The sequence below is a fragment of the Antrostomus carolinensis genome, unplaced genomic scaffold, assembly GCF_000700745.2.
Source record: "Antrostomus carolinensis isolate BGI_N321 unplaced genomic scaffold, ASM70074v2 scaffold35742, whole genome shotgun sequence".
Taxonomy (NCBI): Eukaryota; Metazoa; Chordata; class Aves; order Caprimulgiformes; family Caprimulgidae; genus Antrostomus; species Antrostomus carolinensis.
The window spans coordinates 1-10,911 of NW_010300813.1; the positions used below are offsets into that span (position 1 = coordinate 1).

General features: G+C 55.1%; 1 protein-coding gene across 4 annotated transcripts; it reads left to right on the forward strand.

Annotated features, from left to right (window-relative positions):
* Window positions 1-69: 69 nt before the first annotated feature.
* On the forward strand, window positions 70-8,622 carry GGA1 (golgi associated, gamma adaptin ear containing, ARF binding protein 1). Of its 4 annotated transcripts, none has more exons than XM_010163257.1 (17): window positions 70-149; window positions 445-520; window positions 1,040-1,138; window positions 2,411-2,534; window positions 3,048-3,148; window positions 4,231-4,311; window positions 4,727-4,864; window positions 5,011-5,092; window positions 5,524-5,631; window positions 5,919-6,074; window positions 6,835-6,899; window positions 7,040-7,215; window positions 7,328-7,431; window positions 7,513-7,611; window positions 7,830-7,999; window positions 8,234-8,344; window positions 8,512-8,622. In XM_010163257.1, the coding sequence occupies exons 3-17, from the start codon at window positions 1,055-1,057 to the stop codon at window positions 8,620-8,622; spliced, it is 1,710 nt and encodes a 569-aa protein (XP_010161559.1). In that variant the 5' UTR covers window positions 70-149; window positions 445-520; window positions 1,040-1,054. The 4 variants fall into 4 exon arrangements, with proteins under 4 accessions (XP_010161559.1, XP_010161560.1, XP_010161558.1 ...); XM_010163258.1 differs by having other exon boundaries at window positions 7,040-7,207; window positions 7,332-7,431; XM_010163256.1 differs by having other exon boundaries at window positions 7,328-7,611.
* Window positions 8,623-10,911: the final 2,289 nt, after the last annotated feature.

Consider the following 10,911-nt stretch of genomic DNA (forward strand, 5'->3'; position numbering starts at 1 on the left):
CCCTCACCTCCGCGGCGTGGGAGCCTGGGGAGACTTTCTCACCATCCCCTTCCCCCTTCCACAGACAAAGCAACGAACCCCCTGAACAAGGACCTAGACTGGGATGGTATCAATGCTTTCTGCGAGCAGCTCAATAAGGAGCTGGAGGGGTAAGTGCTTCTTTCCCCAGGCTGCGCTGGGTTACGGGCCTTGGGTTATGGTTGCCCACCCAGTAACATACCGTGGGGTTATCCTGAGAACTGAGGAGGCATGAAGCCTCTCAGAGTGGTGGGGAAGGGGGGTCCTGGTCCACTAACAGAAGGTTCCTGTGAGGTTTTAATGTGTTATCAGTGCCTTAAACTTGCAACATGCTTTTCAACCCCGAATTCCCAGCTAGAAACACAGGTACCAGGCTTTTCATCAGTAACCAGCTGGGTTTTTTTTCTCCCCCCTTGCTCCTTCCAGTCCTCCACTTGCTACTCGACTTCTTGCCCACAAGATCCAGTCTCCACAGGAATGGGAAGCTATCCAGGCCCTCACGGTAAGGGCAACTGCAGGCTGGTAGAACTAGATGGAGGGCCAGAGTATAGGGTTGCTCCAGTCTGACTGGAGGAGCACAGGCAGCTTTGAACTCCCGCTGAGAAAGCCCTGGAGCACCTGAGCCCTTGGGTGGGAGAGGGGCTGAAGGTGGTTCCACAAGAGAGGAAGTGTGACTGGCAGGAAAGGCCTTGTTCCTAGGAAGGATCATAGCTTATTGAAGTTGATGGGAAGCTTTTTGTTCCCCTAGTGTTGTTGTGGGTCCATGCTGTGAAACCCCAGTATTTGTGAACTCTCTAAGGATATCTCCTTCCATGGGCTGTTGTTGTTTCCTCCAAAGAGGAAAATCTTTTGCTTCCCTTTGGGAGGGTGATTTCCCACCTGGGAGGGAAAGGTGGTTTCTCTCTGCGTTGCTGTGAGGATAGTTATAGGCTCTGTGCCTGGCAGGCAGGGAGCAGGGGGGAGCTGGCTCCTGAACCAGCTGCTGATGCTGTGCTGGGGCTCACCTGGCTCCTCTCCATAGGTGCTGGAGTCCTGCATGAAGAGCTGTGGCAAACGCTTCCACGATGAGGTGGGCAAGTTCCGCTTCCTCAATGAGCTCATCAAAGTGGTGTCACCCAAGGTGGGTCCCAGGGGATTGTGCTGGAGGGGACCAGAGCCTGGTGTCAGGAGGGCTTTGGGAAGAAGTAGTGACTGAACAGAAAGGCCAAACACCCACTGGGATGTGGGGGAAACAGGACAGTGCTCGTAGGAGATTTAGTCCTTGTTCCCTGGCACGTTTTCCAGTGGGAAGGTGAGATTTCACCCCTCTACTCCTGGCTGATTCTTGATGCAGGAAGCTGAGGGCCAGCTAGGCTTGGTGCAGCGAGGGCTTGTAAGACTACTGAGGTCATCTGCGTGTCTGGAGTCACCTTCCCTGCATCTCTGTCTGTGCTGCATGTGCTCAGGAACCTCCCTCAGCCTTGACATCGTGACCATGTCTCTTGTATGTCCCAACCTGGTTGAGACACTCTCAGAGGGCAAGCCTAGGCCTGGTCAGTGGTGCTTTGACGAGTCCATCTGAAGCACCAGGTCATGACCTGCTCCTCTGCTGATGCTGCTGTTCCTGCAGCAGAACAAGCTGTGTGTGCTCTCTTACTCAGTCAGCGCCAGCAAGGATTGAGTTAAGGGAACACAAACTACATATGACTAAGGAAAACCTTCATCTGCCAGTCACAGGTTGTGATTGGTGATGATGAATAGCCAGGGACAGTGACAGCAGCACCCTAAAGTGCTTTAGCTGGGTGCTCTGGTGAATGTCCTCTACCTTAAGCCACTGGCCTCTGGCAGCACGTGTGCTGTTTGTGCCCAGCAGACCCATGGGAGAAGGGTAAAGGATGATTGCAGGGGGCAGAGCTCTGATGTTTGGACATGTCACTGCTGGGCACAGGTCATCTGGGACTCGGCTAGCTCCAGAGGGTGCCAGGCAGGCACACTTGAGAGCTAGCTGAGAGAGAGGGCTGGGCCCTGCCCCAGGGTCTGCTACCCACAGTCCTTCCCTCCCAGCCCTGCTGTCTGCTCCTTCCTGAAGGGCTGCCTGGCTGAGCAGCTTCTGTAAGCAGTACCCTTCACAAGGTGACAGGGACCTGCCTGAGACTTCCCACCCGTCCCTGTATGCTGTTGAGGGGCTGCTGGTGCAGCATTTCTCCCACCTCTTGAATTTCCTGTGGTGGAAACCAAGCGCAGTAGAGGACGTGTTGCAAGAGCCTCATGAGCTTTCCTACTTGCTTCCTCTTTCCCCCTCCTTGTGCCGTTGGGAACGGTCTCACTTCTCCTGGGGGAGGGGGGTAGAGGAACAGGCCGAGCTTGTAACGGCTCAGATCAGCTGCAAGCCACCTCTTCTCTCTTCCTCTAGTATCTTGGCAGCCGGACACCAGAAAAAGTGAAGTCAAAGATCCTGGAGCTGATGTACAGCTGGACATTAGGGCTGCCTCATGAGGTGAAGATCTCAGAGGCCTACCAGATGCTGAAGAAACAAGGTGAGAGGCAGTGGTCTGGAAGGGGAAGGTGGATGGATGGTTTGTCTTCCCTCCTTTTTTGTCTGGGCAGAATCTGAAACAGGCTCCTCTCCCTTTTCTGTGCCCAGACCCAGCACATCCATCAGTCCGCCTGAATCGGCAGCAGAGACAGGCGAAGGAGCAAGTGCCTTGGGGCTCTTAGCTGGGCAGAGGGAGTTTTTGGTGGTCTGAGTTGCTTGATGGGTTGAAGGGTGCATCTGCTTGTTCCCTGTAGGAGATGGGTCACTGGAACGGTCTGGGGCTGAAGGGCTGCGAATGCTTTGGCAGTTGATGCTGGGTTTTCCTGAGAGGGTATTTATGGGGAGTGGGGGGCGGTTCTTACATGAAGATACAATCCAGGATCATGGGTAGCGGGAACAGACCCAAACAGTCCCAGCTGGGTTTGGTGGTCTCTTAGGGAAGAAATTACCTAGGTGGCAGTGCCATTCCCCAGTGGGTGAGGCCTCCTGACCTCTCCATTGGTCTCTGCTGCAGGGATTGTGAAATGCGACCCAAAACTTCCTGACGACGCTCCTTTTCTGCCGCCTCCCCCTCGGCCCAAGAACATCATCTTTGATGATGAAGAGAAGTCCAAGGTAAGAGCTCTGTGCAAGGAGAGGGACAGCAGGCAGCATCTTCCCTACTCCAGGATCTCCTGTCCTGCTGAGGTGTTGATGCAGAAAGAGTCAAGGCCCCTGCTCCACATGCTGTACTTCAGAAAGTGCATCGTAGGAACGCTGAGGGCCTGCTCCAAAATCATGACACAGGAAACAGCCAGAGAAGGGGAATGTGGGTCTGTTTGACCTTTGGAGTGCTGAGCTGCAGGATGGTGCAAAGGGTGAAGCGCTGACATTAACCCAGCAGGCTCTGGGAGGTTTGCTGCTGTGCTGTCTCCAGGATTCCGAGTTATCTGCCCATGAGGTTTAAATCCCAGCCCCAGATGCCCCTGCTGTTATCTCTTCCCCACCCCCAGCACAGCAACCTGCTTATTGCCCAACTACTTAATACCCTCCTGGACCCATCCAGAATTGCCTTCCCATCCGAATTGAGTCAGCACTCAGGTGTACCTCTGCATTATCAGTGCTGATACATTTGAGCAAGTATTAGGCTCCTCTGGGTCTACTTCCACAGCAGAGGTGTGATGCCAGTTTGCTGCAGGGAATATATGTTGCCTCCCTGGGTCACAACGTGCAAATGAGGATTTGTAGTTGGCCTGTGGGACTGTTAACTGACTACAGAGGGGAGAGAAGGTGGGAGCTCTCCCTCTTTACCAATTGCACCTGCAAAGAATCATGAGAAGAGGTCTGAGTAGGAGTCCCATGATAATTCTTGCAGAAACCAGGCTTTCTCTCTTTCTCAGTACTAGTGCTGCTGTGCTCCAGGGTCTCCATGGTGCATAATGGGCAGGCAGGAGCAGGTTTTGAATGCAGGGGATCTTCAGGGAAAGACCTATCTACATAACCAGAACCACAACTGGAGAAGGAAGACCAATTGTACTTCTCTCTCTGGTCTCTGATAGCCCACACACTCTTGTTGGGCTTTCAAACTGCTGGCATTGTCCACTGCCTCTGCCAGATACGGGTTTGGGGCAGGGGTAACTCCACTGGCTCCAGCGTTGCAAGAGTGGCTCTGGCTGCCACCCCTCAGCTTGGGCTCAGAGGTACCTTCTCTTTTGCAGATACTGGCTCGTCTCCTGAAAAGTTCCCATCCTGAGGACCTCCGGGCTGCCAACAAGCTCATCAAGGAGATGGTGCAGGAGGTGTGGCTGGGGAGAAGGGGAGCTGTGGGTCATGGTCTGGGTAGCGGTGGTTAGCACCAAGGAAGCAGTGTCTCTCTGCCCTCATCCAGAGGAGCTTGTGCTCAGAATTTTGTGGCAGCAGCTGCCAGAGTCCTTATATAACTTCTGCCTTCCCTTGGCTACTTGAAGGAATGGTGCTGGGTGCTTTCTGAGGCCCAAGCCCTTCAGCAACACAAGATCTGCAGCAATGCTACTCACGTCTGACACGTGCTGGTGCAGAGATGATCTGGAGTTTTCCACTGGCGTGGGAGCTGTTTTGAGGGCAGCGTTGCTGTGCCTTAGCCCAGGGAGTTGGCATGTTGGCTGGCCCAGCCTTCCTCCTCTCCCAGTGCCAGACACAAGCAAGGACATTCTTCCCCGTGTGCTTCCCCTCCAGGACCAGAAGCGTATGGAGAAGATCTCCAAGAGGGTGAATGCTATCGAGGAGGTGAACAACAACGTGAAGCTGCTGACGGAGATGGTGACAAACTACAGCAAGGGGGAGACAACAGAGAGCAACGAGGACCTAATGAAGGTGAGGAAAGGCCCTGCCAGCATCCTCCCTGAGCTTAGCACAAATGGGTGACCCTTATCCCCTCAAGTTCCCCCTGCCTGTTTTGCACCAGGCAAAAGCTGAGCATCCTGCTGCTTGCCTCAGCACGCCTTTCTCCTCTCTCTTAGGAGCTATATCAGCGCTGCGAGCGCATGAGGCCCATGCTTTTCCGGCTCGCCAGTGACACAGAAGACAATGATGAAGCGCTGGGTAAGCATATCTGGCCTTTGTCATTCTCTCTGCTTCTCCCTCCATCTTCTTTCGGGGAGCCTGTGCTCAGGCTGCTGATGGCATGACATGGAGCAGCAGCTGCTGCTCTGTTTGGGTGGCTGCTCACTGTAGGTTAGTTAGTTGGTGGCTTGGCGCTAAGTGGGGGCACGTGGCAGCAGTCAGCGGTGTTACAGGCTTCCTCCACTTCACTGTAGGAATGATGCTTGAGCTTGTCCTGCTGAGACTGCCATGGGGGTGTCAATGTACCCTGGTGCAGTCTGCAGCAACAACTGCAAAAACACTATCTGCAGTGGGCTGCTGTCAGCTCCTTGGGCCTTGCTTGGAAGGAATAGACAGAGTTTGGGTATAAAAGTCACTCTCTTTGTTTCTTCATGATTTTCAAACTTACTGTCAACCTTATTCCATTTCAGCTGAGATCCTGCAAGCCAATGACAATCTGACACAGGTGATCAATCTCTACAAGCAGCTTGTACGGGGAGAGGAGATCAATGGGGAGACAGTGGCCGGTCCCCTTCGAGGTGAGGAGACTTTGAGAATGAGGACAGGAAGGTTGAGCACCGGGACCATATTGCTGGTTTCCTGCAGTGTAAGAGAAGACTCTGAGAGAAGAGGAAAGGTGAAACTGCAGGAGGTCAGAGTGGGGCTGATGAGATGCAGAAGTGGCTTACGGAGATGGTTGATGCATGAAGGGAGAGCAGAGGGGGAGTTCCCTCTCCCAGGCACGAGGAAGGATGGGAACTGGCCTCAGCACACTGAATAAGGACTGGATAAGGTTTCCATCTCTCACCTTGTTCCTTCTTTGCAGGCAGCACCTCAGCACTCCTGGATCTGTCAGGCCTGGATCTGCCAGCAACAGGCCCTTCCTACCCAGCCTTGCCCACCCTTTCGGGTGGCACAGCAGTCCCCGTGCCTGACCAAGCTGGCTCTGTCTCCTTGCTAGATGATGAACTCATGTCTTTAGGTGAGAAGGCCAGAGCAAAAGTGCTATATTCTCTTCTTGAGTCTGGCCAGTCTGCATGGATGGTTCTCCTTGTGGCAGGAGCACAAATGAGGGAGAGCTCTGGGAGAGGTGAATAATGAAAGACCAAGAGGTGTTGAGGGAGAAGGAGGGAAAGACCCTGCTATGATTCTGAACTTCAGCCCCATTGTGTTTTCCTCACTATTCAGAGAGAGGCTGCAGGGAAGTTCCCTCTGATTTGCTCTGGGAAAACTGACCTGGCAGGTATATCAAGAGTGATGCAATGGCCATCCCCAGGTGGGATCACAAGGGTGGATCCCCCCTACCCCTAGCTCCTCCTGTTTACTCCTTGCAGTTGAAGTCCCAAGCTGACAACAGACAGATGGGACTTCCAGAGCTGTTCACATGGAAGTCTTGTGAAGTGTCAGTCCTAGAAGGCTCTAGAGTCCTGCTTTTTCCAACAAAGCATCTTTCTCCAAAGAGAGGTGCTTTCAGTAAAACAGCATGAAGTAGACAATGTGGTCAGTTGGACTTGTCAGCCCAGTAGTGTGCACTTCTCTGCCAACTGCAGTGAGAACTAGATGTAAATGAGGATCTCTGGGCAAAAAAAACCACTATCACCCTCCCCTATGCAAGGGTGGGGGCCAGAGGTGGAGACCACATTGGTGGTTCTGCCCTGTTGCTTCTGTGTCTTATTCAAGTCCTGTTTAATGCTCCTGCCCCTTTGGTAGCTGAGCTTCATGTTTGCTTTTACCCCTGGCAGGCCTGAATGACCCAGCACCACATCCTGCCCAGGCTGGTGACAGCAGTGGCTGGAACAGCTTCCAGGTAACATGCTTGGAGCCAGGGCAGAAGGTGGGGAGGGTGGTGAAAGCAACGAATGAGGTAGGGAGGGAAGTGTCCCAGGCCTGATGGTAGGTGCTGATACTCAGCCCTGCTTGGGGCACTCTCCTGTGCACTCTTTACAGTCATCAGATAGCAACGAGCTCAGTATCTCCCCCATAACGGTGACACCATCAGTCAAAGCAGATGCTGGCGTATCCTCCCCCAAACCTCCTTTCACCAGTGGCCTGGATGACCTGGACCTCCTGGGCAAGACTCTGCTGCAACAGTCTTTGCCTCCAGAGTCTCAACAAGTGCGATGGTAAGCAGGAGTAGTGCAGTCTTGCATCTCTCCCCATCCTTTCCATTTCTGGGGTGCTGCACACAGACATTTCCATGCCCTGTTTCACTCCTTGCTCTCTCTCTCCCTGCAGGGAGAAGCAGCAGCCACCCCCCCGGCTCACCCTGAGGGATCTCCAGAACAGGAGCAGCTCTGGCACCATAGCCCACAATCCCAGCACTCTGCCTGTGCTCCAGAGTGTTTCCCCTAACCCCACGCTGCCCCTCACCTCAGAGCTGCCTGCCCCTGCTACACTTCCAAAAGCTGCCACCACACCAGCAGGAAGTCCTGCAGTCCCACCACAGCCTCCTGCCACCGCGCTGCCCCAGGAGATCTCACTGGCCAACATCACTGTGCCTCTGGAGTCAATCAAACCCAGTGAGCCAGGGCGAAAGAGGGGGGGCAAGTTTTGGGGGAACAAACCACGTGCACACGCGAGGGAAGAATGTGAGGAAATTTCTTGCTTGTTGGATTTTGTTGAGGTTGAGGAGGAGAGGTATCTCTGTCGCTTGTATGGAGTTTGGGTGATGGGGAAATCTTGCTGCAGGGCCAGTTCCCTCCTGGCTGACTGCTGCCTGTCCCTGCCTTTCCCCCAGGCAGCATCCTCCCTGTGACGGTGTACGATCAGCACGGCTTCCGTGTCCTCTTCCATTTCGCTAAGGATGCCCTGCCCGAGAGGCCCGATGTGCTTGTGGTCGTCATTTCTATGCTCAGCACGGCTCCGCAGCCCATCCGCAACATTGTCTTTCAGTCTGCCGTCCCCAAGGTAAGGTGGCTGCTGGGCCTGAGGTCCCCAGGCTGGGCTGAAGTAATTCTCCCTCTGCAGGGTGGGTGGAGAGAGCTCTGTAGGGCTGAGAGCTAGTTGTGTTGCCGTCAGATTAGCAGGAACCAGCACAATGTTTTTCTCTGACTAGACAGTGGAAGCTCCCCAAATACAGGAGCACGGCCTCTGGCAGCCAAGTCCACCTCAGGAATATGGGATGCTCTTCTCTCTCCCTAGGTGATGAAGGTGAAGCTACAGCCTCCCTCAGGCACGGAGCTGCCAGCATTCAACCCCATTGTCCACCCCAGTGCCATCACACAAGTCCTGCTGCTCGCTAACCCGCAGAAGGTAACAGCGCTGTTGCTGGGGCATGAGCAGGCTGGTCTTGCTGCCTGGGCAAAGCCCAGTTACCCTGTCCCTGTTCCCTCTGCAGCTTCCTAGAGAGCTGAATGGTTTGTGCCTCATGACTTTCTTCCCCTGCTTCTGACTGCTTATTCTTTCTCCCCTGTCTCCAGGAGAAAGTGAGGCTACGGTACAAGCTGACCTTCACCATGGGAGAGCAAACCTACAATGAAATGGGGGATGTGGACCAGTTCCCCCCACCAGAGTCCTGGGGAAACCTCTAGGGCTGCACATTGCAGGCACTACAGTGCAGAGTCCTTGGGAAGCCCGCTCTGTGGGGCTGGAGCAGCCTGAGGAGATGGGGAGGGAGGGTGGGGGGCTACTATTCTCCAGAGGGCTGGGTAAGAGCCAGAGGGAGCATGCCTCAAGGAGGAGAGCAGAGACGCCAGGAGATGTTCATCCCACAAGACTAGGAGTAGAGCTGAAAACTTTTCATGGGTGAACAGTTGCCTTCCCTGCTCTTCTGAAGGTGTCGCTCCCTCCCCAGTCTGTCCAGCTTCTCTTCTAACCCTGCTTTCCCCAAGGTGCAGTGGGGAACAAGGATGAGGAGCTTAACAGGGCAAGGCCTAGCAAAGGAAGATTCTTTTCCTTGTCTGTCCCCTCTGCTCTTCCCAGCCCTTCAGCTGCTTCGTGCTCAGTGGTGCTCCCTCTTGTCCCCCTTGCCCCCCTCCTTGGAGCTAGGCCCGAGTGGTTCTCTGTCCGGTGGGATTGCACTGGAGCTGGTGGGGAACAAGGCTGGACAGAGTCTAGGTGTCTCTCCAGCACGGAGAGCAGGCAGCTGCCGTTGCTTTGGGGGAGTGATCTTCCCATATTCCCCCTCTTTCCAGCTGCTCACAGAGCTGTTGGTGGGAGGTGGGCCCTGGGGTGGTAGCCCAGGGGCTGGGAAGGGCTTGCTCTGTGCCCTCCCTTCAGCTGGAGCTTCTTGGGCACTGAACCTCCCCCAGTGAGGAAGCCCAAACCCTTCCCACCTGCTTTATCTACCACAGCAAACTTGGAGGACGCTGCCAGACTTTGTCCTGTGTGCCAGCCCTGTGAAGGGTGTGCTGGTTTGGGGGGACAAGTCTCCCCGCAGCCTCCTGCCCAACAGGGAGAGGAAGCAGCACACCGTCTTCCTCCCCCTGGCTGGGTGGGAGGGTCTGGTGGGGTCGGGGGCTTTCTCAGCTCTTTGTTGTTTTCTTGCCGTGGGGTAGGTGGTGGGCTGGGGGTCGAGGAGAGACGAGCCCAGCCCATCACCAGAGGGCATCACTAAGCTCTGCACTGGGAGCCCAGCTCTGTACTGGGAAGTTCTGGGGGTACAGCTGTGCCTTGCGCACCTTCGCCCGCAGCTGTGGGCAGGCCTGGCTCCCTGCGGTGGGGAGGGGGCTCGCCCCGGCTGCCTGATCACTGTGACACAAGAGCGGGGATCTGCAGGCACAGAGGAGACCAGGGGGTGGCATGCCCAGAGCAATCCCCATGGGACTTGCGGCCACAGGAGCCGCTTCCCATCCATAAGCTGGTTTTAACAGGGCCTCATTTTAAAAGCAGGGGCAAGCTGCACCCTGCGGTGGTTGCCAGAGGTGGAAGGAGGCCTGTGTGAGATGGAGGCGAGCGGGGTCTCTTGCGCTCTCAGCTTGGGAGCAGTGAAGGTGGGGTGTTTTGGAGCCGGGCGCAGCGAGTAACAGAGGAGAGGGGGAAGCAAGGTGTTTTTGCTGGGGTTTTGCTGTGTCTTACTTCCCTTCCTGGTCTCTTTTCAGGGTTTTGTAGGGGTTTTTTCTTTGCAGATCTTGTTTGGTTCTTGAACAGACTTGTATATATTTTCAGTGCAAAATTCTGTAAATGGAAGAAAACAAACAAAAAGATTTAAAATTAAACGCCCGGGGCGAAGAATCTGCTGTATTTATGGGAAATAAAGAGTTCTTTCCTGATCCTGTCCCTCTGCCTTTTAACCCAAGAAACGTGTTTTCCTCTCACCTCTGACTGCAGAGGAGCTGATTCCACCCTGCAAGGGGTCACTTCCAGCTCAAGTCCTGCCCCTGCACTCCTGGAACTCATCCCCCAGTCACCTGAGGCCTTGCCACAATGATTTCCCCACTGCAGTGAGCAGGGAGAGGGGATGGTGGAAGTCCCCCGGCTGTTCTCAATTCCCGTTTGAGAACAGTCCTTTCCAGGCTGCGAGCTGGCTGCTGCCTGCTTCCCTCCCTCCCTCCCTCCCTCCCACCCCAGGGAGAGGTGGTGGGCAGGGGTTGGTGCCCCGCAGCCCATGGGGAGCAGGGCTTGAGCTTGTTCCCATGCACCACACGGTTGTTTGCAGCTTTGCTGCTGCCTGTAGCAGCCCTTCCTTCTCTCCCCCGAGGCTTGCTCTAGGAAGTGGCTCCCTGGGGCGGTTTTGTGGCAGGGGCACAGGAAGGGGGGGGTCTGCTTTGGCAAGCAGCAGCCTGGGGCTGGGAGCAGGTCTCTCACAGGAGGAAGGAGGCCATGGCTTGGCCACCACCTGACACAGCCAGCAAGGGTTTGTGAGGGCTTTTCTGTGTTTT